Genomic DNA, 27,022 nt, shown 5'->3' with positions numbered 1-27,022 from the left:
GGACGGGGGAGTCGATATGCCATTTTCAATATCAGGCTCTCCCGTTCGGAATTTCGTCGGCCCCAAGAATCTTTACGAAGATTGTGGCAGAGGTGATGTCCTTTTTACATCTCCACAATATAAGGGTCCTGCCTTACTTGGACGACTTCCTTTTTATGGCAGGGACCCGAGAAGCCTTGCAGAGGGAGCTAAATTTTTCACTCCAGCTCTTGAACAGTCTGGGTTGGATAGTGAGCATGGAAAAGTCTCAGTTACACCCGGTTCAGAGCTTAATTTTTTGGGGGCTAAGTTGGGACACGACGGTCAGACGTGTCTTTCTACCCAAGCAGAAGATAGACAAGCTGAGGTCAGAGATTCAGGGAATCAGATTGGATTCTCAGGTTCCTCTTCGAAGGTTAGTATCAATCCTGGGTCTAATGTCGTCTGCCATTCCAGCAGTAGAATGGGCCCAGGCCCACTCTCGGGGCCTACAGACTTGGGTCCTAGCGAATTGGGACAGAGATCATCGGTCTTTAGAAGGAGAGTGATGTTACCCGACCAGGTTATACAGTCACTTCTCTGGTGGGATAATTTGATCAATCTAAACCAGGGTCGCAGATGGAACCAGGAGATCCCATTAAAGGTATACGGACGCGAGCGCCTGGGGTTGGGGTGCCCACTGTTTGGGTCACCAGGCTCAGGGGCGATGGGACGAACAAATGTCTCACAAATCATCCAATTACAGAGAACTCAGGGCGATCCTTCTGGGATTACAGGCCTTGCATCCGGTAATCTCCGGCTCGGAAGTCCTCGTGTTCTCGGACAACTTTGTGTCGGTCTGTTATGTCAGGAAGCAGGGGGGCACTCGTGTTCCGGACCTGCAGGCCCTGACAGAACAGATCATGTCATGGTCAGAAGCCAACCTGGAGTCGATATCAGCGGTCCATGTTCGAGGGATCCACAACAAACAGGCAGACTCTCTGAGCAGGGGCGTGGTACAGGAGTCAGAATGGGAGCTCAATCCCGATGTTTTTCAGGAGATCACAGAAAGTTGGGGATCTCCGGTTCTCGACCTGTTTGCCAATCCAGAGAACGCAAAAGTCAGAGATTTTTGTACCCTGGATCCTCCTGTTTCAATAAACAGAATAGATGGCCTGTCGATTCCGTGGCCAGAGGGACTGCTTTACGCTTTTCCACCGTTCAAGTTGATTCCAAGGGTTCTCAGGAAGATCCTGACAGAACATGCGGAGGTCTTACTGATCGCGCCTTGGTGGCCGAGGAGAGCTTGGTATCCTCTCCTTCAGTCCCTTGTAATCAGGGGCCCTTGGCATCTACCATGCAGACCGGACCTGCTGTTACAGAAGGGCCAGGTCCATCCGAGCCCAGAGGTCTTACATCTGACCGCATGGATCCTGAGGAGCAGATTTTGAGGCATCGGGGGTTTTCCAGTGATGTGGTTAAAACATTACTGGCCTGTAGGAAGCCAGCGACTAGGAGAAAGTACAACAAAGTTTGGTACACCTTCTCCGCTTGGAAACAGAGGGATGTTTCCAGGTCAGATAACATTGTCTCAGTTTGGAATTTTTACAGCACGGGGTGCAGTTAGGCTTATCCGTTAGTACCCTAAGGGCCCAGGTGTCGGCCCTTTCGGTTTTTCTTTCTAGGCGGCTATCAGCCGATGTTTATGTTAAAAAATTTTCTGAAGTCAGTAGAGCGTTCTCAACCGATCCCTCAGAAACTGGTTCCTCCATGGGATTTGTCATTAGTATTGGATTTTTTAACCTCAGACAGGTTTGAACCCTTGGATTCGGTCCCGTTAAAGTTCCTTACACTTAAGGTTGTTTTTTTTTGGTGGCCATCACTTCGGCTCGTAGAGTCGGTGATATTCAGGCATTGTCTATTAAAGATCCGTACATGGTGGTCCATACTGACAGGATTATCTTTTAAGCTAGATCCGTCATACTTACCCAAGGTATCTACGTCCTTTCATAGGACTCAGGATATTGTACTACCATCCTTTGTGGCTAATCCACAGAATGACAAGGAGAGGAGGTTGAGCTCTTTGGATGTTAGAAGGGCAGGTTTGATTTATCTGGATAGAACCAGAGAGTGGAGAACTTCCACTAGCCTTTTTGTATCATTTGGTGGTTCTAAGAGGGGAAGCCAGGTTTCCAGAATAACAGTGTCTAGATGGATTAAGCAGCTAATATCCCTAGCATACTCAGAGGCTCAGTTAAAGGTACCTGACCACATTACGGCACACTCAACAAGATCCTTATCAACGTCTTGGGCGGAGAGATCAGGAGCTTTTCTGGAGCAGATATGTCGGGCCGCGACCTGGTCCAGCCACTCGACCTTTGTCAAGCAAGAGTGGAGCTTCTTTCAAGCCAGGATCAGGCCTTTGGCCGCAAGGTTCTTCAAGCCGTTATCCCACCCTAGAGGTAAATTTCTCGCTAAATCTCAGGAGGGCCGTCCTGGAGGACGTAGGGAGGAAGTGCCGGCTGCTTACCTGGTAGCAGTGTTCCGGCGAGTCCTCCAGGACGGCCGCCTAAGTTCCCGACCCTATTATATCTATTAATGGTATGGTAGTGGTTGGTGGACTAGTTGTTTCTCTTCATTAAACTGAGGGAGATTGTGGAGGGGTGGGATTTATACTAATTATTATTCTTTCGTAACACTAATTTTTATTAAAGATATAAAAAGGGTATTACAAATAGGCAGATTATACAAAGGAGTGTGATCTAGTATTTTCAAGAAGGTGAGATACATATAAGAATATAAGGAGTACGTAGGTTACAGTATCTTCAGTCCAGGTCATTGGACTCTGACATTTGAGTCCTAAGTGGAGTATCACATTTGAAGAAGAGTGGTAGGGTGGAGAGGGGCAGTTGACTCTTAGGGTTAAGGGTGGGTGAGAGAGATATTCAGGAGAGTGTAGTAGTCTCTGCGGAAGTAATCGGAGGAAAATGACCAGGTGAGAGCTGCCTAATATGATCACTGTGGAACAGCATACTAGTATATCATATTTAAAAAGAACAAGAGGAAAGCATTGAACATTAACAGGTTAACGTTTAGCTAGAGGCACGGGTTGAGAGGGTGGAGGGTAGTGGGGAAGGATCAGGCGCAGCGCTCATGGGCCTAAAAGTCAATTGTACAGAGGAATGTGATAGGGCTTGAATCGAGTGATTATAGCTTTGAGGAGGTAAAGGAGTGTGTAGGAACTATGGGTTGATGTAGGAGGAGGGTCCATCATGGGGGCATGAGATCTGGGTTAGAGCGAGACCATGGGTCCCAGGTTTTGTGGAACTTAGATTCTGTGTCTCTTAGGGAAGCAGTCATCTGTTCCATATTCTTGGTCCAATTTATTTTAGTTTTGATGTCGGTTATGGTGGGGGGAGCCATAGTTTTCCAAGCTGAAGCTATGGACAGTCTACAGGCCGTCAAGATGTGAGTTGTTAAGCGTGAGGTATATTTGTCCATTTCAGGGACTGGTTTGCCTAGTAGCATAATTACTGGGTCAAATGGTATTGTGACGCCAGTAGTGGTCTGGATGAGGCGTTGGAGGTCTTTCCATAGGGGAACTATGATTGGGCAGAACCAAAAAATGTGTTCCAGTGAGCCTGTGTGGGAGCAACCTCTCCAGCATAGGTCCGAGGAACCGGGATAAATTTTGGATAAAGTTTCTGGGGTTAGGTACCATCGAAATATAATTTTATAAATATTTTCTTTAATCTGTGTACACATGGAGGTGTGTTTGGCATTTTCCCAGATGTCTGCCCATTCCTCAGGGTCAATGGTGACAGAGAGAGACTCTTCCCATTTCTTCATATAAAGGTGAGAAGGTATTGAGGATCCTGAATCAGTTTGAAGAAGGGAATATATCTGGGAAATAAGTCCCTTTTGGTGGCCTCCATGGGAACACAGTCTTTCAAAAGAGGAGCAAAGGGGTAAGGTGGAGTTTTTGTGAGTATATGATTGGAGGAAGTGGATAATTTGGTTGTATTCCATTACAGTTTTGGGTGTAAATGGTATTTTTTCTTCTAGCTTAGGTCTGGTTATAGGTTTGCCCGTAGCAAAGTCGGTTCAGTCATGCAAGTTGCAGTAGCCCATATGGTACCATCTAGCCATAAAAGTGGGCGAGGTTCCAGGCTGAAAAGCAGGGTTCCCTAGTATGGGTAGTAAGGGGGAGGGATTTGATTTGAGCTTTGTTGTAGGTTTAATAGATCTCCAGAGGCGGAGAGTGAAGGTGATGGTGGGCAGGAGGGTCAGGTGGGAGATTCTTGGTAGAGGATCGACCCAAATTAGTGAGGCCAGGGATAGGGGTTGTATGTCAGTTGCTTCAATTAGAGCCCATTTGGTGAAAACTTTCAGGCTCGACCATTCAGTCAATTGTCGTAAGTGAGCTGCCTGGTAATAATGTTTAAGACAGGGAAGGCCGAGGCCTCCCTGTTCTCTTGAAGCCATAAGGACCGGCCTAGCGACTCTGGGACGTTTGTGATTCCAGACAAAGTCTGAGAAGGCTGTTTGCAGCTTGGACAATTGACTGGAGGGTACGTGTACTGGGAGGGTCTCAAAGAGGTATAGTATCCGAGGAAGGATATTCATTTTAAGTGTGTATATCCTGCCAATCCAGGAAATTTTGTAGGATGTCCATTTGTGTAGATCCTGCAGGATTTTCTGGATAAGTGAGGGAAAATTGCTCTTATATATGTCAGCGTATGTAGTCGCTAGGTGAATCCCTAAGTATTTAAGGGATCGGGTTTTCCAGTTATATGGAAAGTGTGATTTAAGAGAAAGCAGTGTCTGTGGGGGAATTTTGATTGGGAGAGCTTCCGTTTTTTGTCTTTATTTATTTTAAAGCCGGATAATGACTCGTAGGATGAAATAGTGGAGTGTAGGGCAGGTAGGGATGTTAGAGGAGAGGAGAGAGTGAGCAGGATGTCGTCTGCGACGAGGGATATCTTATGTTCATTCCCTTTCTGGCGAATACCTTGTATATCTTTGTTAAGTCGAATTGCGCAGGCTAAAGGTTCTATGCTAATTGCAAAAAGCAAGGGAGAGAGAGGGCAGCCCTGTCTAGTGCCGTTTTTAATGTGGAAAGGAGTGGGGGAGGAGAATGGAAGTTTCAGAGTGGAGGTAGGATTGGAGTATAGAAATTTCAAAATCGTTATGAATGGGCCATCAAACCCTTGATGTTGCAAAACTTGGAATAAGTAAGGCCAGGATAGGCGGTCGAAGGCCTTCTCTGCGTCCAAACTTAGAAGGAGAGAAGGCCTTCCACTCCTGTTCATGAGGGAGATTAAATCTATGGCCTTTCTGGTGTTGTCTCCTGCCTGTCTACCTAAGATGAAGCCCACCTGGTCATTGTTAATTAGGGAAGTAAGTATAGGGTTGAGACGAGTGGCGAGGGCTTTGGTGATAATTTTGAGGTCAGAGTTTAAGAGTGAAATTGGCCTGTAGCTTTGTGGTAGCTGGATCTTTCCCTTCTTTGGGGATTACTGTCAAGAGGGAAGCTAGCATCGAGGAGGGGGGAGTGTTACCTTGCATTATTTTAGTGGCTAAAATGGATAGATGGGGTAAGAGGATAGCTTGGAATTTTTTGTAATAAGAATAGGGAAGGCCGTCAGGGCCGGGTGATTTTGAGGAGGGAAATGATTTGAGAACTTCAGTTAGTTCCAGAGGGGTTATGGGGGAGTTCAGTTGTTTACGTTGTAGTTCTGTGAGTTTGGTGAGGCCTAAAGGGGCTAAGAAGGTGTCCACTCTGGAAAGAAAGGAGGTGTCCTCACTTTGGTCTGGTAGATTGTACAATTGTTCGTAATATTTTGTGAAAATTTGAGCTATCTTATGGGGGTCATAGTGAGTGGTACCTTCCGAGTCTCTCATGGAGTAGATCGAGTGTTGTGACATTTTAGGGTTCAATTTGCGTGCCAGGATGGTGTGAGGTTTATTACCCCTTTCGAAGAAGAGTTGTTTAGTCCATCTTAAACTTTTCTCTAGTTGGCTAGATTGATGGGACCGGATATGTTGTTTGAGTTGTTGAACATGGGAGTAGTTATCTTGTGTAGGATTAGTTTTGTAGGTGGATTGGGCTTTGGAAAGGGCAGATTGAAGGGTCACTAATTTTTGAGAGGAAGACTTCTTGCGTCTAGAGCTCTCAGCTATAAAGAGGCCTCTGATGAAGGCTTTGTGCGATTCCCATAGCATGCCTTGGGATGAGACCGTGTCAGCGTTAATTTGGAAGAATGTTTGCAGTTCTTCAGAAAGTTTAGAGACGAGAGTTTTGTCTTGTAGTAACGTTTCATTGAGCCTCCAGTGGAGAGGTTTGTGTGAGTTGCGGAGCCAGTCTATTTGCATAGAGACACTGTGGTGGTCAGACCATGCTGTTGGGTTAATGTCTGATTCTAGAAGTGAGGGTAGGAGGGAAGCATTAGAAAAGAAGTAGTCTAAGCGAGAATGGGATGCATGCGGGGGGGAATAGAAGGTGTATTCTATTGAGGTTGGGTTGGCAGTTCTCCAGAGATCTATGAGGTTGTATTTCCTCATTAAAGCTCTGAATTTGCGGGAGTTGCGATCATGGGCGGCTTTCGAAGTAGGAGAGGTGGAGGAACTTCTGTCCAGGCAGGAAGAGAATGTTAGGTTGAAGTCCCCTCCAAGAATTAGGGTACCTGATCTCACTTTGAAGTTTAAGGAGAAACGAAGAGAGAAAAGAGATCTGTTGGGTGTTCGGAACATAAACGTTTGCTAGGGTGAGGGGCTTTCCTGCTAGGTTACCAAGGAGGATCAAGTAATGACCCTTAGGGTCTCGTACGGTTTTAGTAATTTGCAAGGGGAGGGAAGCTTTACATAGGATGGCTACCCCTGCCCGTTTATCCAGACCTGAGGCTAAGTATACTGTAGGGTATTGTCTGTTTGTGAGCCTGACCGAATCTGGTGAGCGGAGATGTGTCTCTTGTAGCATTGCTATATCTATCTCCATTCTTTTGAGATCTCTAAGTAGGGACATTCTTTTTTGGGGGATGTTTAGGCCCTTCACATTCAGTGTGAGGAAATTAACCATGGTCTAAGGGAAGAGATTGGGTGGTAGAGTATGAAAAGGTTGAACGCTGCGCCTGGGGAGGAGGGGATAGGAGGAAAACCCATTGTGTGCCTCGCATTATGTAGGTTAAATTTAAAACAGATAAGAAAAATAATAAAAACATAACATAACTATAATTGCCTCTGCAAATATGGAGGCTGCATGGAGTAGCATCCAATCTAGGATGCCTGGAATAGGTCATCCATAATGTGTCTGGGCCGAGTAGCGGCAAAGGAGACACAAGGATAGACCTCCGGAGGCTCATGCTGGAGCGCCAAAATGGAAGGACAGGCACTCCGGACCCCGCATCAGTGAAATCGGAGCCCGGGGAAGGCATATCTAATTAGCCTTATATTTTGCAATACAGTAGGTAACTGGAGATTCCAGATTTATGGTAAAAAACAGGAAAATAGACATATATATGAAATAAGCTTATACTCTATGTATCCAGCCTGAGTATGTAGATATAATGAAGGTGAAAGCTAAGTTCAGGTAGGAAGGGCTTCCATGACTTCAGGTTCTGTTCCCGAGGGGTAGGTGAGGCTTCGGATCGGGGCTTTTGTCCATTCTGAGATATGACGGACTTTCCGAGGAGGAGAACTAAAGTTCGGGGAGCGAGGTTGGTAGATGGAGCTGTGGGAGGGCATTTTTAAGCCCATTTGCTTAAGAAACATGGGGGCATTGTCAATGTCTGAGACTGAGAAAGTCATGCCGTTTCTGGTGACTATAAGGCGGAAGGGGAAGCCCCATTTGTATGAGATTTGAGCATCTCTGAGAAGTTGAGTTATTGGTTTGAATGCCCTGCGTTTGGCTAGGGTGATTAGAGATAAATCATTAAAGATATGTAGCTCGTCTCCTTTAAATGTGATCGGGGATGTTTTCCTGAGGGCTTGCAAAACAGCCTCTTTAGCCTCGTAATAGTGAAGTCTTGTGATAATGTCCTTAGGTCTCTGAGCAGATACCTGGCGCTCCCCTAGGGATCTGTGTGCCCTGTCCAATCGCCACATTTCCTCTGGTAGGTCGGGCACAATGGATTTGAATAGTTCTGTGAGGTGTGGGGTTATTTGGTCTGGTTTTACAGACATTGAGACCCCTTTGATTCTCAGATTTTGCCTCCTTTCTCTGTTTTCTGTGTCCTCCTGGGCTGAGCGTAAGAATTTAATGTCTGAGAGTACAAGCTGGTGTTCCTCTTCAAGATTTGCTTGTTTTTGAGACAGTGAGTCTACCTTGTCTTCTAGTGCACTTGTACTATTCCCCAGCCCTGTAATGTCAGCCTTAAGATCCTGCACTGCTGAAAGTATCAGCTGCTGAAGGGATTCGTGCATGGATCTGTAGTGTCTTTCTAGTGTGGCTTCTAGTGTGGAGGCCGTAATCGGCGCAGTGTCATGGCTTATACTGGCCTGTGATGCGGAGGTAGGGTCAGCGTGCGTCAGGGGATCGGCGCCATCTTGGAGTCCTACAGGGCGGACAAAGCGATCCAGCGTGCCGCTTGCTGCCGTCATCTTGGATGCCGATCTGGAGGACATCAGGTGCGGGGGTCACTTGGGAAGCGTTCCCGGTAAGAGCCGCGCGGATAGGAGGGTAGAGAGGCGGAGAGCGGCTGTAAATAGCGGAGGGTCTGTCGGAGCTCCTGTCTCAGGCGGCCATCTTGGTCGCGCCGCGCATGCGCCTTTATACTAATTATTATTCTAATTCTTGTCAGGTGTTTCCGATTTGGGAGGGGAGACTACACAATCTCAGGAGGGCCGTCCTGGAGGACTCGCCGGAACACTGCTACCAGGTAAGCAGCCGGCACTTTCCCAGTATTTCTCCTGTGTGGGAGACTGCTTGACAACACTACAGGACATGTGCTGCCGATGCCTGGGATATTTATGATATAACTTAAGGAGGGAGAGCGAGAGCCAGGTCACCTTTCTGCTGCTGCCCAGAACATTTACACATTTCTGGTTACAGTGCTCAGGATGCCTCTCTCTATCTGAGTGACTGGAGAGAGGCGTCAGGAAGGTGAAAGAGAGGCTCACTTATTAGATGTACAGGGGGAGGAGGACGCTTAAATAGACTGACTGCAGTCACTGCACGCTTGAGGAATCACAGCAGGGATTCTTAACTAATGGTACCTGTAATGCTAGCTGGCTGCACTGTGCACAGCCCATTCACTGCTCCTTCTCAATCTCTCTCCTCGTGGTGTGCTTGATTGTACATCATAGCAGGCTGGCCACAGGTTGCGTCTTTTTTTCATTGGTAGGAGAGATGTCAGGCGACCATTGATTGGAGGAGCCCTGAGAGAGGGAGGACCCGGGATCTTTTAATCTCGTTGTCATTGGAGCTCTGGAGGAGGGAAGAAGGGAGGGGGACATGCCGTTTGGACGGACGCTGTCCTGTAAGTACGAACAGCTGATTTTGGGGGGCAAAAGTTCTGACTGTACGGACGCTTGGCAACACTGCACTGTGCTGTCTCCTGTCTGATCTGTCCACGGGTCGGGCGGGCAGCCGCAGCAGTCTCGCACTCTGAGCTGTGGCTGCGCGTCATCGGCTTCGCCTCCTCCCCCCAGCTGCCTGTTTCCTGATTGGGCTGCGCCGACGTCTACGTGTGACGTCAGGCGCACAGTGTGTTGCTGGGAGTGGGGAGATGATAGGAGGACTCCTTCAGCCCGTCCTTCCTTCCGTCTGACCCGCCGGGCGCCTGTCAGAGCAAGGCGCCTGGGTGCAATGCACCCGCAGCACCCGCCCAGGCGGGGCCGTGACTACATCTACATATTTTTTTACATTACAATTTACACATATGACATTAAAAATTAACTGTTTATTTCCCACTCCAAAATATTACTCAAGTAAAATTTTTAATGAAAAAAAAAATTACAATTAAAAAAAAACAAACAAAAAAAAAACAGTTACCTAAGGGTCTGAACTTTTTAAATATGCATTTGAAGGGTGTATACTATGAACATTTTTATTTTTAAATTATAAGCTTGTAAATGGTGATGGAGGCAAATGGAAAAAATGCACCTTTTTATTTCCAAATAAAATATTGACGCCATACATTGTGATAGGGCCAAAATTTAAATAGTGTCATAACCGAGACAAATGGGCAAATACAATACATAGGTTTTAATTATGGTAGTGTGGATTATTTCAAAGCTATATCGGCCGAAAACTGAGAAATAATGAATTTTTTTCCATTTTTTTTCTTATTAATCCTGTAAAAATGCATTTATAAAAAAAAAAATTCTTAGCAAAATGTACCACCCAAAGAAAGCCTAATTAGTGGCGGAAAAAACAAGATATAGATCAATAAATTGTGATAAGTAATGATAGTTATTAGCGAATGAATGGGAGCTGAAAATTGCTCTGATGCATAAGGTGAAAAATCCCCGCGGGCTGAAATGGTTAAATACATCAAGATATGACTTAGCTTTTCCCGGTTTAAATGACACCACATGTGTTTTTTTTTCATTATTAGCTGGGCATGTAACAGAACATTTTCCCCAGGCTGTGAGACTGTAGCGATTGGATCTGATCTCTAGGATGACTGTTCAGGGGCCCCTGATACTGTACAGATGCATTGATAAGACAACAGCAGAGTGAGACATCCTGTACAGCATTGGGGCCCTGAACTGACGCCTTAGCAATCTCATCCGATCGCTACAGGCAGCAGTCATTAGAGATGTGCACACATTATAAGGCCAGGTGTAGGTGACATACGAAAAACAAACAAAACTTTTGACACCATTTGCCAGTTAAAAATTTTTTTTTTTTTTTGGAACATTTGCTGCTGTTTGCTATACATTAATACAATGCAATATAATCAGAAATTAGATTAAATGCACACAGTGTGATTTAAAAAAACTTGAATAATGTTGTTATAGACACAATTGCATCTCTATATATAATTTGCAAGTGTTCCTGCATCCTGCTTTGTCCGTGTGCCAGTGCTTTTTGGCACTGCGCATGTGCAGGGATGCAGAGACACTGAAGGCTTGCCGGGGAGGACTGTCATGAAAGTGTGGCCTGCGCATGCGCAGTGACAGACCTAGCCCGGTTTTTAATGGGCTAAGGTCACTAGTAATGTATAATAGGATTGGGAGATTCAACTCTAAGGCATATGAAGTACGATAAGTCAATAGCAATTTAGTCTCCAGCAAGGTTATGGAAGGCAAACCACTTCCTAACTGTTTACCACTCCACCATCCAGTCACAGGACTGCAAGGCTAGGGCTCTTGAACCAGTTATTGGAGATGGTGCAACTGGTATCACATATTGGTTACATCAGCCATTACATCAGATTGAAATCATGGGCACATCATAAGCTGGCCATAACTTAGTAACAGCAAACTACATATACAGGTAGACTAGAGTGCATGTAGTGTGTTGTTGGCACATCCTGCATGTAATGCCATGCTACATTCTCTCTGGGATATCTATATATGGTGGTTGTTGTTGCTGAGCAATGGCCTGCTCATGCAGTGGAATAACACAACTTCTCAAGACTTAAAGGGGCACTATGGCAAAAAATTGTAAAATGTGTGCAAACATAAACAAATAAGAAGCATGTTTTTTTCCAGAATAAAATGAGCCATAAATTACTTTTCTTCTATGTTGCTGTCACTAACAGTAGGTAGTAGAAATCTGACAGAAGCGACGGGTTTTGGACTAGTCCATCTCTTCATGGGGGATTCTCTTTATTTTCAAAAGCACTTAGTGAATGGTAGTTGCTCTGTCCAACTGCCAAAACAACTATGTAGCGAGCAGGGATGCTGGCCAGCATCATTGTTTAAATCCTTTTTAGGGAATATCTTTATAAAGAATAAGAGCCTTGCTGAGAATCCCCTATGAAGAGATGGACTAGTCAGAAACCTGTCGCTTCTGTCACATTTCTACTACCTACTGTGACAGCAACATAGGAGAAATGTTATTTATGGCTCATTTTACTCTGGAAAAAAAAATTTCTTATTTGTCTGTTTGCACATATTTAACATTTTTCGCCATAGCGCCCCTTTAAGTCTGATGGAATGGTTGGTGCAACCAGCTTGCGGTAACGTCTATAATCCTCATATAACTGGTCTGGGAGCATACAACCTTGTATGCCTGTAACTGGGCAGTGAGTGTACTATTCTACAATCTATATGGAACTGTTCCATATCTAGGCTACAGGCGTATTTAATATGGCTATATGTGGCTGTTAAATTATGTTGTGCATAACACACTTTGCATTTTGTGTGCTTTTTGGCTGACTTTTATATAGCTTTCAATATGTTTGATACCTGCCTATCACGGAGCCTCTACTGGATGCTCCTGTTTTTGGACATTTGTGTTTTTGACAGTGGCTATGAATTTTTCTTAATATTTAATTCTTGAAACATTCAGTAATAGGCGAGATAGGACTGATGTTCTTTGTTCCTGTCTTCACCTTCTACAAGTACTCTTACCAAGGACTAGTTTTTATTTCTATTTAGCAGCTACTCTACAGCAATATCCTAAGTTTTTGTTTTTTGTTTTTGTTTTGTTAAAATGCTTTTCTGGTGTACAGAAAAAAAACCACTGCCTTATGCTAATGCTTAAAAGTTAGAATGTCTCAACATATTGTCTGTTTAATAAGATTCACTGGAACCCTTTTATCAGTTGGTTTCCGGTGTATAGATCTGCCCCCTTTCAGAAAATGGCCCTAGCCTTTTCTCTGTCAGATACAGAAAATGTAAAGGACTTTTTCTGCAAGATGGTTGGGCTACATGCTGCAACCCGTCTAATATGGGGCCTCAGTGATTCTTATTATACAGATGACATGCTGGGTCATTCACATTGGCAATGACAGGCCAAGATGGCTGGCAGGTTAGACAGACTGGGAAGGCTGACTGGGTAGATTCAGTGTCTCTGGTCACCAGCTTTTAGTTCCCAAATGCAGATGGCATCTTACTATAGCATTACAATTCCTACGCTTTGGCAGGGATAAAATGCCTATTATGTTATATACTTACTTACTTTCTATCAACAAGATTGTTCTATGCAAATTAGAGGACTCGGTGCAATCATAATCTGAGGAGTCTTAGGATTTTTGTACCGACTCCACAGCCCTGATTGTAGCCAAGTTTCCAATGAAGGACCGGCACCACAATCAGTATTAATAGCTCAGATACTTTATAGTATCAGGTCCGGCTCCCCTCCTCCCCAGGTGTGTGCACAGGTACCAGGTACGCCCTTAGGGGTGGGGTTATGGGTATATAAGATTGATTGTGATATGTGTTTTTGTACTTGACATTATGGCAACTTGATAAAGGCAGCTTGTGCCGAAACAGCAGACTGTCGTTGCTGGTCTTTTAATGGATTGAATAAAGTATCTGAGCTATTAATACTGATTGTGGTGCCGGTCCTTCATTGGAAACTTGGATTGTGGCCCCGAGGTACAGGGGAGAGGATCAAGGCACACATTTGAAGACTTGAGCCCATAGTTGGGTGCTCCCAGGATCAAGCTTGCATTACTACTGATTGTAGCCAGGCATATATTCTTCCTCATTATATTGTCTGATTGTCACATCTGACTTGTCCTCTGACTGTAACCAGAGGAGGGCTGAGTAAGGGTGGCAATGGAGTTATCAAATCACATTTGACCCATAAGACATGTTGGTTCTTGAGGTGGCCACTAACGATCCGGTTTCTTATACGTTTGGCCGATCAGATAAATGCGATCAGTCGGAAATGATAGATTAGTTTAACTGTAAGGGAATGTGGTCTCAATCCAGTCAATTGAAGCAGTCTGAAAAACGGGTTGATTCAATTTGATGTGATCGGATTGGGTACATGTTCTCTTCCTGTAAGTGAACTCTATCAATCCTTTCCAACTAATTGCATTAATCGAATCGATTGATCCATCAGGAAATTGGACCAGTAGTGGCCACCTTAAGACTGATTTGGATGTCCACAGATATATGTGGATGTCCTAATGAAATGGTTGCTTGCTTAGCCATAGTGAAATGACCAAAAATCCTTGAAGAATTGTGTAGCTCTTACAGCATACTAGAAAGTCTGAGAATGACCATAGATCAGGCTGGAGCGCTTACATGTCATAACTTCTTCCTAGTGGATATGTATGCTGCTTCGTTTTCCAGAGTCCTCTTTCTATTGGTTAGAAAGCTATTGAATATCTGAAGACTAAGCACATAGTTTAAGCCTACATGGTATAAATGTGTTAGTATTATTTATCAGAACATTTGTAAGTCAGTTGTACTGATAATGGTTGTTCCACTCCCTTTAAACTCCAGGCTGAGCAGATGGAACTGAAGCAGCACCAGAAGGAGATGGAGGCAGGATTTGGCCATCAGGGACCAGGAACCACATTCTGGCACACAACAGAGGATACAACACGAGTGGAGATATGGACCCATCCAACTACAGGGGGAAGCCACAACCGAGACAGCCAGAAGTGTAATGGCCTGGACCATCTCAGCCCAAGTGATGTAAGTCTACTAAGAGGGGGAATTATACAAGTAGAAGGTCTCTGCGGAAATAGAGAACATCAGTTTGGTTGAGGATTTTCCAACTCTGAACTGCTGAACAGGAGTAGGGAGATGTAGAATAGGGTATAGTGGAATATTACCCAAATCATGAGTCCTTTTAAAGCAACAAAAGACTACCATCAGTACATGGCTGCTTGTGTGGCATGGCCCTAAGGGCCGGTTCAGATGGACGGCTGTTCAGTGCTGCTTTCAAACGCTGGGGATCATTCACTAGGAATCATGTCATTTTTTTGCAAAAGCATTTGAATGTGGTTTGGAACATTTCATTTGCCAGAGGTATATTTTAATCCAAGGCGTTTAAAGCAGGATAGCAGGAAAAATGATGAGCAGAGCTGTTGAGAGCGATTACCTGTGATTGCCAGCTGTTCCAAGCGTTTCTCTACATCACTAGCAAATGACTCTGAGACGCTGCATCTGGGGACGAGACAATGGATCCATCTCAGCGATTGCACAAATGCTGTAACCATTGTCTGAACAACCGCCTGTATCCATTTAAATGGAGAATCAAATGTGGTGTTCAGCAGGCGAAAAAAAAAAATGCTTTTCCATCTGTGTAAACCGGCCCTAACTCTAAGTTGCTAGCAACTAGTCACTAATAACAGCAACTAGTGCTGCCATTAGGGTTGTGGAGTTGGAGAAGGAGACGGAGCAATTTTGGGTACCTGGAGTCGGATTTGGAGTCTGAGTCGGTGGTTTCATAAACTGAGGAGTCGGATGATTTTTGTACCGACTCCACAACCCTGGCCATTAGACACTGGTACTAGTGATTACTTGTCGCTCTCAAATTCATTAAAATATTTGAAGTCTAGTTGAAGCTACTAGAGGATGTTATTGTGTTGCAGCAACTGGGTTGCTCATGCAACATGTTCTTCAGTGCAGCAAATCCATTTGCATAAATAAGGCATCAGTAGACCAATTAAGAACAGTGAGCATTGTTAAAAGCCAGTACACAGCAGGAAGAGTGCAGGTACATTCATAGTAGCCATTGTGCCCTAGGACGATATTGCTACAAACATTGCATCAACTAGTGATAGACACGTACTGGAGATTATGTTGCATCTAGAAACGCTGACAAGTAGCTGTTATACTGACATTGTATCCATAACCATAACCAGCAAAGAGTGTCAGTCCTTAACACCTTCCCGACCGCCTAACAACGATAGGTATCGGGAAGGTGGCAACCCCAGGACCGCCTAACTCCGATCGGCGGTGGGCGGGGATCACGCACGCATGCCCGCTCAGTTAAGCAAACGACCTGCTAGCCGCGGCTGGCAGGTTGAAAGAAAAACAGCCTGTAATCCCTTGTACTGCATTGAGATCTACTGCAGCGCTGTACGGTGGACAGCTCTGTCACTGAGCTGTCCCCAGGGGAGGCGCACAAAGTGTAGGCTGATGCGGATGAGAGGGATCATGCTGATTGGATCTCAGGGAAGAGGGAGAGAGGGGGAAAATAAACACACATTTTATTGAAAAAAAAAAAAAGTATAAATTAGTAAAACAAACCCCCCCCCCCCCCCAAAAAAAAAAAAAATCAGAGCCATTGCAGCAGCAATCAGATGCCACCAACAGAAAGTTCTGTTGGCAGCAAGCAGTTAAAGCTGAAGTGGATTGAATTGTAAAAAAAAAATAACCTGGTCACTAGGGGGGAGGTGAGGGGGAAGCCTGTGGTCCTGAAGTGGTTAAAGAAGACCTGTAGTGTAAAACTAAATTCCAAACTGTCAGCATAGCCCACAGAAGTTATACGAGAGTAGCATGAATAAAACTGAACTTTTGTGCCAGAAAATACAGGTTTTGTTATTTAGCCACTCCCCCTCCTGAAAATCTTTCACAGCAGCTTTCCGGCCTTGGCAAAGGCTCCTAAGAGATTGTGCCATAGGAGGGAAGGACGTAGCTCTTACAGCAGCCCATTTGTGTCTTGTGCCACTGATCCTGTCAATCAAAGGGGGGGGGGGGGTGGGTTAAGAGTATACCAACCACAATATTCAGAGTGACTGGCACACTAAGACGCTCGAACCACACCTTTAGCTACGCCCCGATTTTATATGCGATACGCCCCCTGTACAATTTCCTGTTATGTAGTGATTCCCCCACCTAGAAACTCAGATCTCTTGCCTAGTGCACACCATGTAAATTTTATATTGTTCGATCATTTCCAGCATGTCCAATCTGCTTCTGACTGATAAAGGGATCGATATTGTGCAGTGCTGATCTCAAGGCTGATTCCATTTTCAATCGCAAGCAGACAGGACATGCTGGAATTTATCAAACGTCTGGAAATTTCCTGTCGATCTGATGGGAAAATTGAATGGTGTGTACCAGCCCTTAGCTCTCCTTTGAGCTTCATTTTAAAGTGTACCTGAAATGGGGCCCCTTTAGAAATGTGTACATACCTGGGGCTTCCTCCAGCCCCCTCCGGCCTGATCGCTCCTTCATCGTCCTCAGTCGCCGCCTTCTTCGCCCGCAACAGGCCCCACAAAATCCTCCTGTCCGGGCCAGTTGGCGCAGTTCAGCCAAGCACGCTCCACCGTCTTGCTCCCATAGCCGTGAGCATTCTGCGCAGGTGCAAAACGCTCCAGGCGACGTGAATGCGGCGGGTGCGTGTGGCCAGGCCATGCATGCACAGTTGGGCCTGGACCGGAGGACTTTCAGGGGCTAATTGCAGACGAGCGGGGAGTCGGAAGAGGACGGCATGGGAGCAATCATGCTGCAGGGGGTGGGAGGAAGCCCCAGGTATGTATATTTTGTCTTTTAAAGCCCATCTTCGGCTCCCTTTTAAACACTTTACACAATAAATATTGTAGCGATCTATTAAAAAACTTTTGATTGAAAATCTCAGTGACAACATGATTGTATCCCAGCTGTGGTCTCCATGCAGCAGGTTATTATGTGAGGGTAATGCTGCTGCTTGCTGAACGTTGTGTTGTAAACTGCTAATTGTACAAGGCAGCTTGTGACAGATCAGCATCTGTCTGGACTCAGAAAATAAACTCTTCCTGTTATAATCCTTAGAGATTGCCACACCTTACTGCATCTAACCTCCTAATCAGAATACATGATTACCTCTTGTCTACATCTCAGAGCCATGTGAAGACAAGCCTCCTCTCCAAATTCCCCTGTGGGTTGTAACAATATGGCCCCTGCCTTCTTCTGTACTGCTTCTGAGTCAGAGCTCCCCCCCCCCCCCCCATAGATGAGGTGGCCTGCAGCAAATGCACACCTAGCATTGGTGGAGGGAGCTCTGACCATCCAGAAGCAAAGTAGAAGCCACAGTCTGTAGCACTCTTTTTTTTTCAGAGTTAGGAGTCCTCAAATGCTTGTACAGAAGTATGGTCCACTCTCTTTCAAAGGGGATGTACCATTCTGTAAAAAGATGGGAGGCTGCCCGTTAGGGCTTTGTATAAAAGAAAAAAAAAAAAAAAAAAGACTATGTTCCTAGGTGTTTCGATTAGTGAACATCGAACCATAGATCAGGATCACCTCCTATATTTGTAACCTGGCAGATAAAAAGTAATCAATGAAAAATGGGAAAACTGAAATGGTGCCAAATGCTAAGGAATGGCAAAAAAAAGATGCTCCGAACTCTTAGATATAGCAATTAGCTATACTGGTCCTGCTATTGCCGGATGGGAAAAGAGAAAAAAAATATCTGGGATACAACAAAAAACTGAAACAAAGTTACTTACAAACATAATCAGTTGTTTGCCCTTTCTGAGGCTGAGGGTGGTAGGTTGTAAGCATGGTATTCCTATTTTTGTTTTTGCAGTAGGAGAACAGAGGCGCCAGCAGGATAAAAGTGGATAAAAACTTTAAAATTTGCTGGGAGGAAGCGGTGGACTTACTCCATAAAGCAATAAAGCAGACACGAAAGACTGTCTGAATAGCAGTCACATTTATTAATTAGTACCCCAAAACAGTGCAACGCGTTTCGCAGGCCCAGCCCGCTTCATCAGGCAATAAACATGGGGACAAGACAGAATTTCAGCAATAGCCAGTGTAGCGCCTCACTGAGGCGGGCTGGGCCTGAGAAACGCGTTGCACTGTTTTGGGGTACTAATTAATAAATGTGACTACTATTCAGACAGTCTTTCGTGTCTGCTTTATGGAGGTAAGTCCACCGCTTCCTCCCAGCAAATTTTAAAGTTTTTATCCACTTTTATCCTGCTGGCGCCTCTGTTCTCCTACTGCTATACCGTGTCCACCCCTGGTGGAGGGGTGATTACCCCCTTTCGCATCTACAGAGAGCGACTTCTTATCCCTGAGTGAGGACAGGTCTAATCTCCTCACCTGCCTATACAGTGGTTGCCTCTGTGGTAACCCACGTTTGTGAGTATAATTTTCTCACGATAACCTTTACTTCATTTATGCTTAACATACTACACTATATATTGGGCTCTTGGTTTCTCTACACTCTCTATTTTTGTATTCGTTTCTTCCAGGGCTGTGGAGTCGATACAAAAATCTTCCAACTTCTCAGTTTCTGAAACCACGACTCCGACTCCAACTCCTACTCCGGTTACCCCAAATTGCTCAGACTCCGACTCCTTAGTCTAATACTTAACAGGGCTGTGGATTTTGTACAAAAATCATGCAACTCCGACTCCTAAATTTCTGAAACCACGACTCCAACTCCCACTGCGGGTGCCCAAAATTGCCCCGACTCCTCGACTCCAACTCCGACTCCACAGCCCTGGTTTCTTCCTTCTCTCGTCTTCACCTGTTCTTACTATCCTTTCTTCTCTCTTTGCTCACTCTTTTCACTGGCTAACTGATTCTTTCTTCCGTCTTACGCTTTTCCCTCTTCCTATTCTAGTCTGTTTCAAAGCACACCATGATATGAATTTAAGGCCCAGCTCTAAGAGCTTGTTGATGAAGCCTATTACCCTTGCTGGACACTTCAATAGGTCTTCAATTCAACTTAGAGTTTGCGTTGGTGTGGGGTGGAGGTGGGGCTGAAGAAGTAGAGTTCTTATTACCGGGCTGTAAATTGATAATCCTCTCTATTTAAGGACAAAATCCCCCCCCCCCCCCCAAAAGTAAAATCCATTCCTGAGGACGCATGTGCGTACATTAGACGGTCACCTGATCTTACAAATAACTGGTTCAGACAACAATAATCTGACGCCTGCATTTGATTCAATATTCGACTATACTCGCCCTGATTCCACCTGTGTGGTGCATGGACAAAAACAATGCATTGTCTGATGGGAATTACCCCTCTGTTTTACTTGGGCTCGGTCAGATTCAGTGCATTTTCACTTGTGGGTAAAAAAAACAGAAAAATGTGCACTGCAAATGAGGCCTTAATCTATCTTATATTCAAAGAGAACCTGCGATATTAAAAAAAAAATAAAATAAAAAAAAAAAATAATTAGATACGTACTTCAGTGGAAGGAGGCCTTTGGCTACTTCAATCCTTGTTGAGCCCACCGCTTGTTGTTGGGACGGCATGTTCTTCATGGCCGCATCCCTGTCTGTGAACTAGTGCTGTCGTGCAGGCACATTGATGGCCTGCAACTGCATAGTAGCACGGAGCCACTCATGCTGGAAGGAAAAAGCTATGCATGAGTGGCTCTGTGCTGCTGCGCTCATACACAGACGGGAGCACGACCACACAAACCTCTTCAACAAACCCTTGTTGCATAGGTTCAGAGGATGGTCCCAGAACTAAAACAGTAGGCTGGAGGGGGTGGCATCTGGGTTTTTTTTTGCAGAGGTTTCCTACTACTGAGGTATTTATTTAATTTGTTCTCCAAATTTGGTGTCAGGTACACATTGAGTGTACTTAAAATATCTTAAAATGGGGTTCTGATCAATGATGCAATTTACTAGCATTAGTAAGTGCAAGTACCGCCTGGGGAATGCATACTGCTTGTAGAGCACATAAGCTTTAAATGATATCAAGGTCTTGATCTACTAACCTATATTCAGGGTATTAGATTTTCCAGTGCATGGCCCCTAGATGGCGCTGTTTCTCTCTTTGACAGCAGTGCCCGTAGATCGCAGTCACAATACCATACTGTACTAATGAGTCATAAGGTTGTAAACTATTACTCATCTCATCTTTTGAACTTTTTGTGTCTTGTTAATTCTCAAAATTTCTATATATTTTCAGATTATATTACTTTTTTTTTTTTACTTCTGGTACCACTGTGCTTTTTTTTTTTTTTCTTAATTTGCTTCTTTATCTACCCATTGATCATTTGACGTGTTTCCTCATTAGACAGATTGCACGAATGCAGTTTGCATACACATTTTGTTTACTGGTTTTGCACCTCAGGCCTGTGGACGGTTGCCAGGCCACAAGAAACCCTGTACGTGTAGATTGGTTTGCTTTCAGAGGAACTGCACAGTGGAGGAAGTTGGGTGCCATGTTGCTATGTGCTTGATTCAATACGAAAACCACTTTCTCAGCGTCTCAGGAGCTGCGACGTGACTTCCACCATGTGTACCGCTTGATGTGACTCATCAGAACATACCCACTTCCTCCTCCACCACCATGCCATGTCTGTTCCCCTACACAGTGACCTTAGTGTGAACTACAGCATTTGCCTCAGACCTGACCATAGCACAGCTGCTAAACCCATAAGCATGGAGAAACTAGACTTAACTGATTCTAGATCTGTCACGAGATATATATATTTTTTTTCCACAAAACAATTTGCTGTTTTTAAGTTCCACGTAAAAAGGTGATGTTGTGTGACATCATCTTACATTGTTCAGGGTGTCGTCTCCTGTACAGTGGAAGCCAATGGAAACTGTTTAAGAATTTGTTTTTAAAGATAAACTGTAACCAGGGATTTAACTCCATCCCAATCGGTGTTTAAATGCCTCGACAGATTATTGTAGACTGATTTCTTTTACCTGGGCATTTTTAAACCATGGGATTTCCTGCAGGAATCCTTTATTTGTATACGTGTTTCTGTCCCTGTGGCTGCAGTACATTCTCAGTCTTTTAGAAACCCTACAGCTTTCCTTGCTATGCTTAACTTAGTACAGCCCTCTTCTTTACACTGTACTGGTACTAGGAGGCAGTGCTGGCTTACAGGAAGGACGTCACATCCCAGAATCCTGTGCGATGGTCACATGATGTGACACCTGCTCCATTGGATTGCACCACTTAACAAATGGTCAGATACAACCAATCATGTGACAGTTGGTCAGACATCAGTATTTCCCCTGCACGTTTTCTTCATCTGATTTTCTTTTCACTGATATGTAAATGAATGGCGATAGCTCAGCTCTGCCCATTGTCATCTCCTTCGATGTGTTCACTTGATTCCAAGTTGTCAGATTGCTCCACTTGTAGCTGGTTTTATTCTGTCTAATAGCTGTTCAAGCTCTTAATTATGTGTTAGTCGATGGTTTATAGAACTTGCTGCATAGTTCTCTTCCTTGTTTGTTAAATATTTTATGCATCATTAACTTTAACAGTAACATTAGTGTTTTGGGATGGCCAGGCACACATATATCTACAGTCTTTATATGGTTAGGAAATGCTTTTGCCCTTTAAAGTGTGCATCGCATTACGCTGTACAAATATACTTTAAAAGGGGAGGGTAGCCCCTCAGTTTGACTACTAGCATGAAATTAAAGGTCAGAATAATAATATGCAGCAATCAATTAGTGGAAGAGTCTCACCTCTTTTGAAGAAAATTGACACCTCAATGTTTCACATCTTCACAACTTTACATTGACTATATGCAAAAGGGGTGGAGTTAAGCAAAAATGGGGCAGATATTGTTAGTGCAGGAGGAGGTCAAAGGATAAATAATATAACAAACAAGCATTCATCCACTTTTTTTTTTTTTTTTTCTCATTGAGTGCTGCTTCCTTGGAGCTATAATTTTATCTTAGGCTGTGTTCCCACTTGTAGCTGGACCACATGCGGCCAGCGGGAGCAGACAGTGTAGTGTTCGCTGTGGTCCAACTGTAGCCTTAACAGATGCGTTACCCCTAAAGGCTATATGGGGGAACACATCCGTCTGCCTGGGATTATCGTGGACTGTACAGAAGTGTGGCTCACTTACTGCAACGTATCTCATGGGTCCATTGTGGACTGACCAGTCTGAACTCCTATGTATAAAATAGGAACTATGTATAAAATAGAAGCTATGCACTGTCCGTTTTGCAATGATTGGAGAAAAGACAAAAACAAAGTCTAGTCTTATCTCAAGTGGAAACACAGCCTAAGAGCTGGTACACACCACAAGAGCTTTTTAAATGCTAAAGATGTTAAAAGCTGTTGCTAATGCAATGCTATGACGGATTTTTACTAAATCTCATCCCTCCAGTTTGCACACACATAGGCTAACATTAGCAGGAGCATTTAAACTCACAAAGCATCAGAAAAGCTCTTCTGGTGTGCTCCAGCCCTAACCCATGACTTGCTACAACTACCTGCTGCCTTAAGTTAACCAAAAACAGATCAATTATGAGCCAGTATGTCAAGCCAATTGATTCCTTTTTAATTGTCATTCGATCGGATAGCGATTGAGTCCTACCCTACATAGGGAATTCCGTTTTTTTTTTGTGTTTTCCACCAGTAGAAAGCTAGTGAGCACTGATTTAACACGCTATCCCCAACCGCATCTGCCTTACTTCTTCATATAGTTTTTTGCCCCAGCATATGTTTGAACAATAGATAACTGGCCAATCCAATCAGTTACAGATTTAGTCAGAAATCAAATAGAAAAATGAATGCTTGTATGGCCATGGCGTCGCTTACATTATTTAGTTCTCCAGTCTCTTAAAATGATTCCGTCACAGTAGTCCTTTATAGTTTATATATTTATTACGGTATGTTATATATTTTAGCTGCACTGCACTACATGTGCTCTTTTTAAAGAAGGCAATTAAGAGTATCCTAAGTTTAGGTTCACACCTCCTTCCCCTGTGGATGTCCACAGCCTATCTATCTCTCTGCTGGATGTATCCTGTATTCCCAGGGATTCTCACATCTCAGCTGCTTTGCTTCCTTTCAGTCTTCGTGCTGGAGGCTTAGAACAGACTCAGGTTTGAGAAAGAGCAGATCCAGAAATTTACGTCCAAAACTCAAGTATTGAAATCTCATCTTAAGACACAATTTCTTCCTGGGGCCGCTGTGCGCAATCCTTCCCTTATTTGGTGCCTTCGCCTTGCATGTAGGATTGTGCAGGTGTCAGAGCGCAAGCGTGGCTGGGAAGTAGCTGGCTACTTTTAGGTACCCAGAGCCTGCGTCATGGCATTGGCAAATCTGATTTCTGTTTATAGCCCTCAGCTCATTCTTTCACTTCTCCTATATGTTTTTCCTCTGAATTCTAAACAAGTGTATACTTAGTATTGCTTTTATACGATGAATATGCTTCCACAACATATAAAGAATATATTGCGTAATAGGGATCTATCTTTATCTTTTAGACAGTGTATTAATACGGGGGTTGCGTAATTAAATTAAAATAAATGCAAAACTGAATTTGCAATTAATCAACAGAGCTGCAAATTTCTACTTTTGACAATGTAAGTATACGTTCGGATGTTATTACCTTTTGGCAGAAACAAGCTTAGGCAGATATAATTTTTTTTTTTTTACTGTTTACTATCCTCAGACATAATCTGGGAGATTCTTCCACTTCTACAGAATACCTTTAGCTATGCAATAAACTCATTCATACACGGCCTTTTGAAAATCTTCTTACAGCATTTCAGTGGGATTTAAATCAAGGCTTTTGATGGACCATTCTAGAATGCTACATTTTTTTTCCCTCCCTCAGCAATTCCTCATTGAATAATCTGTAAAGGTAATTGCCAAGTTGTTGTGTCTACTTATGGCTGGATGTCATTCTTCTGACACACATGGTTCTCAAGTCCCCTCTTGTAAGACTAATAATTTGTAGTTAATTCTGTGATGGTTAGCTGCCCAGTCCTTGATGCAGCAAAGGAGTCCAAAACCACACCATCTCCACCGCCATGATATGCAGTTGGTGTCCTGTGGTTAAATGCTGTTTTGCCAAATGTCTTACAGAACTGTGGCCAAGTAACCATCTTAGCCTCCTCTACCAAAGCACACTTTGTTTCATAAAGTCCTGGTCTTTCTTTGGTGGTTAATGAGCAGACTTTAGGCTTGCTGTGATTCTCAGCTGTTCTTTCCAAACAGCAAAGGTATTCTTGTGGACATGTTCTATGTCTGTCTACTTTGTGTATCTTTTTTTTATATTGTAAGACTTTAACATTGACATGAGAAGTGGTCAGAGCTACCTCTAGGTCATGAAGCGGCTCGGAAATAGCCGATCCTAGACAGGTCCACTCTACTGCTGCAGGCGCAAGTCTCCTGTGCCGTAGAGCGGACCCAACTGAGATTGGCTATTTCCGCCTGTTTCCAAGCGGAGAGCTTCAACAGCACCCCCGCTGGAACAGGGAAAGGTAAATATTGCAGTCTGACAAATTGTCGGCTGTGCATTCTGTGGGCCAGAGCGAGACTGCTGTTGGACGGAGGAGGACAGGGGAAGCCTCGATAGGATCCCCCCACCCCCAGAGGTGAGTATCCCCCAAGGCCTTTTTTTTTTTTTTTTTTTTTTTTTTTTTTAATGCAGAGTCAGTGTGGACTTAAAAATAAAAATATGGCATGACATTTGTTAGAATTCTTACATTTTCTATGGTGTGTTGTTGAAATTAATATATACATGTTGACAGTCCAAAAATGTCTGTGGTTGTCCTTTATTATTATTATTATTATTATTATTATTATTATTATTATTATTATTATCGATTTATAAAGCGCCAACATATTCCGAGCATGCGTTTCTTTATTTGCCACGACGGTGTACATTTCCACTGACCCAAGAAGAAAAATAAGCCTGCAGGTGTCGATTAAGTAGTTATGTGTGTTCTCAATTTAGCAATGCGATTTTATAAAATCACCTATAGCTTTGTGTTAGCAAGAGCTTCTCAAATCACTTGCGCTAAAAAAAAAGCTCTTGCAGTGTGAGCCAGCCCTTAGCAAGGTTATTTAACACCTTTTATGATCTTCATGTGGTTTTTTTCTCCTTTCTATTTTGTTTAAAAACAATTAAATTACCATAATTATTACAAAAAAATTCTGCTACAGTTTGTTCCTTTCAAACTGGAATTCGTAAAACTGAGCAATAATGCTTTTTTAATATATTTTTATTGCTGTTTTTCCCATTTAAAATTCATAGAAAACAAATTTGCTCAAGGGAAAAATGCCATACAATAAAAGCCTAGGTTATCTAAAAAAAACAGGATATATATTTCATTTAAGTGTCATAAGCATGGATAAAGTTATTGCTGATTAAATAGGGACATAGCAAAAACGGGGAACAGTAAAAAAGGGCGCAGGAGGCTAGTGGACAAATCGGGCGCCGCCATTCACTCCCATAATAAATATCGTTTAATGGGCGCCCGATAGGAAAAAAGGGCGCCGGAGAAAAATAACGTTTTAAAAGCGGCGCCCGGAGACTTAATGTTTTATTACTGCTTCTCATGATTACACATTATTTAATGATTTATACATTTTTTAATATTATTTTTAAACGAAAAACAGTACAATATTTTTTTTTACATTATTTTTAAACGAAAAAACCGCACAATATGTTTTTGAAACGTTATTAATGCTTATCACAGGGGGGGTCTTAGGTTTAGGCACCAACAGGGGGGTCTTAGGTTTAGGCACCAACAGGGGGGTCTTAGGTTTAGGCACCAACAGGGGGGTCTTAGGTTTAGGCACCAACAGGGGGTCTTAGGTTTAGGCACCAACAGGGGGTCTTAGGTTTAGGCACCAACAGGGGGTCTTAGGTTTAGGCACCAACAGGGGGTCTTAGGTTTAGGCACCAACAGGGGGGTCTTAGGTTTAGGCACCAACAGGGGGTCTTAGGTTTAGGCACCAACAGGAGGGTCTTAGGTTTAGGCACCAACAGGGGGGTCTTAGGTTTAGGCACCAACAGGGGGGTCTTAGGTTTAGGCACCAACAGGGGGGTCTTAGGTTTAGGCACCAACAGGGGGGTCTTAGGTTTAGGCACCAACAGGGGGGTCTTAGGTTTAGGCACCAACAGGGGGGTCTTAGGTTTAGGCACCAACAGGGGGTCTTAGGTTTAGGCACCAACAGGGGGTCTTAGGTTTAGGCACCAACAGGGGGGTCTTAGGTTTAGGCACCAACAGGGGGGTCTTAGGTTTAGGCACCAACAGGGGGGTCTTAGGTTTAGGCACTAACAGGGGGGTCTAGGGGTTAGGGGTAGGTACAGGGAGGGTTACTTAGGCACCAACAGGGGGGGTCTTAGGTTTAGGCATCAACAGGGGGGGTCTAGGGGTTAGGGGTAGGTACAGGGAGGGTTACTTAGTAATTTTTTTTTTAAACGTTATTATACGTTTCACTATTTAAACGAAAGATTAACGTTTTTACAATTGCCGATTTAATGCACATTATTTAATGATTTATAACTTTATAAAACATTAATTTTAAACGAAA

The 27,022-nt window shown here is 43.8% G+C and overlaps 1 protein-coding gene across 1 annotated transcript in view; it reads left to right on the top strand.

Moving 5' to 3' along the window:
- SMG6 (SMG6 nonsense mediated mRNA decay factor) overlaps nucleotides 1-27,022 on the top strand; it is a 444,365-nt gene that overhangs the window by 42,584 nt on the left and 374,759 nt on the right. The window contains exon 8 of the mRNA XM_068270085.1: nucleotides 14,308-14,502. Within this exon, the coding sequence (XP_068126186.1) occupies nucleotides 14,308-14,502 (195 nt within the window). The remainder of the gene's footprint in view (nucleotides 1-14,307; nucleotides 14,503-27,022) is intronic.

This window comes from Hyperolius riggenbachi, chromosome 2, assembly GCF_040937935.1.
Source record: "Hyperolius riggenbachi isolate aHypRig1 chromosome 2, aHypRig1.pri, whole genome shotgun sequence".
In the NCBI taxonomy this organism is placed as follows: Eukaryota; Metazoa; Chordata; class Amphibia; order Anura; family Hyperoliidae; genus Hyperolius; species Hyperolius riggenbachi.
The sequence above is the reverse complement of the archived record's forward strand: the minus strand, read 5'-3'. Positions and strand labels throughout refer to the sequence as shown.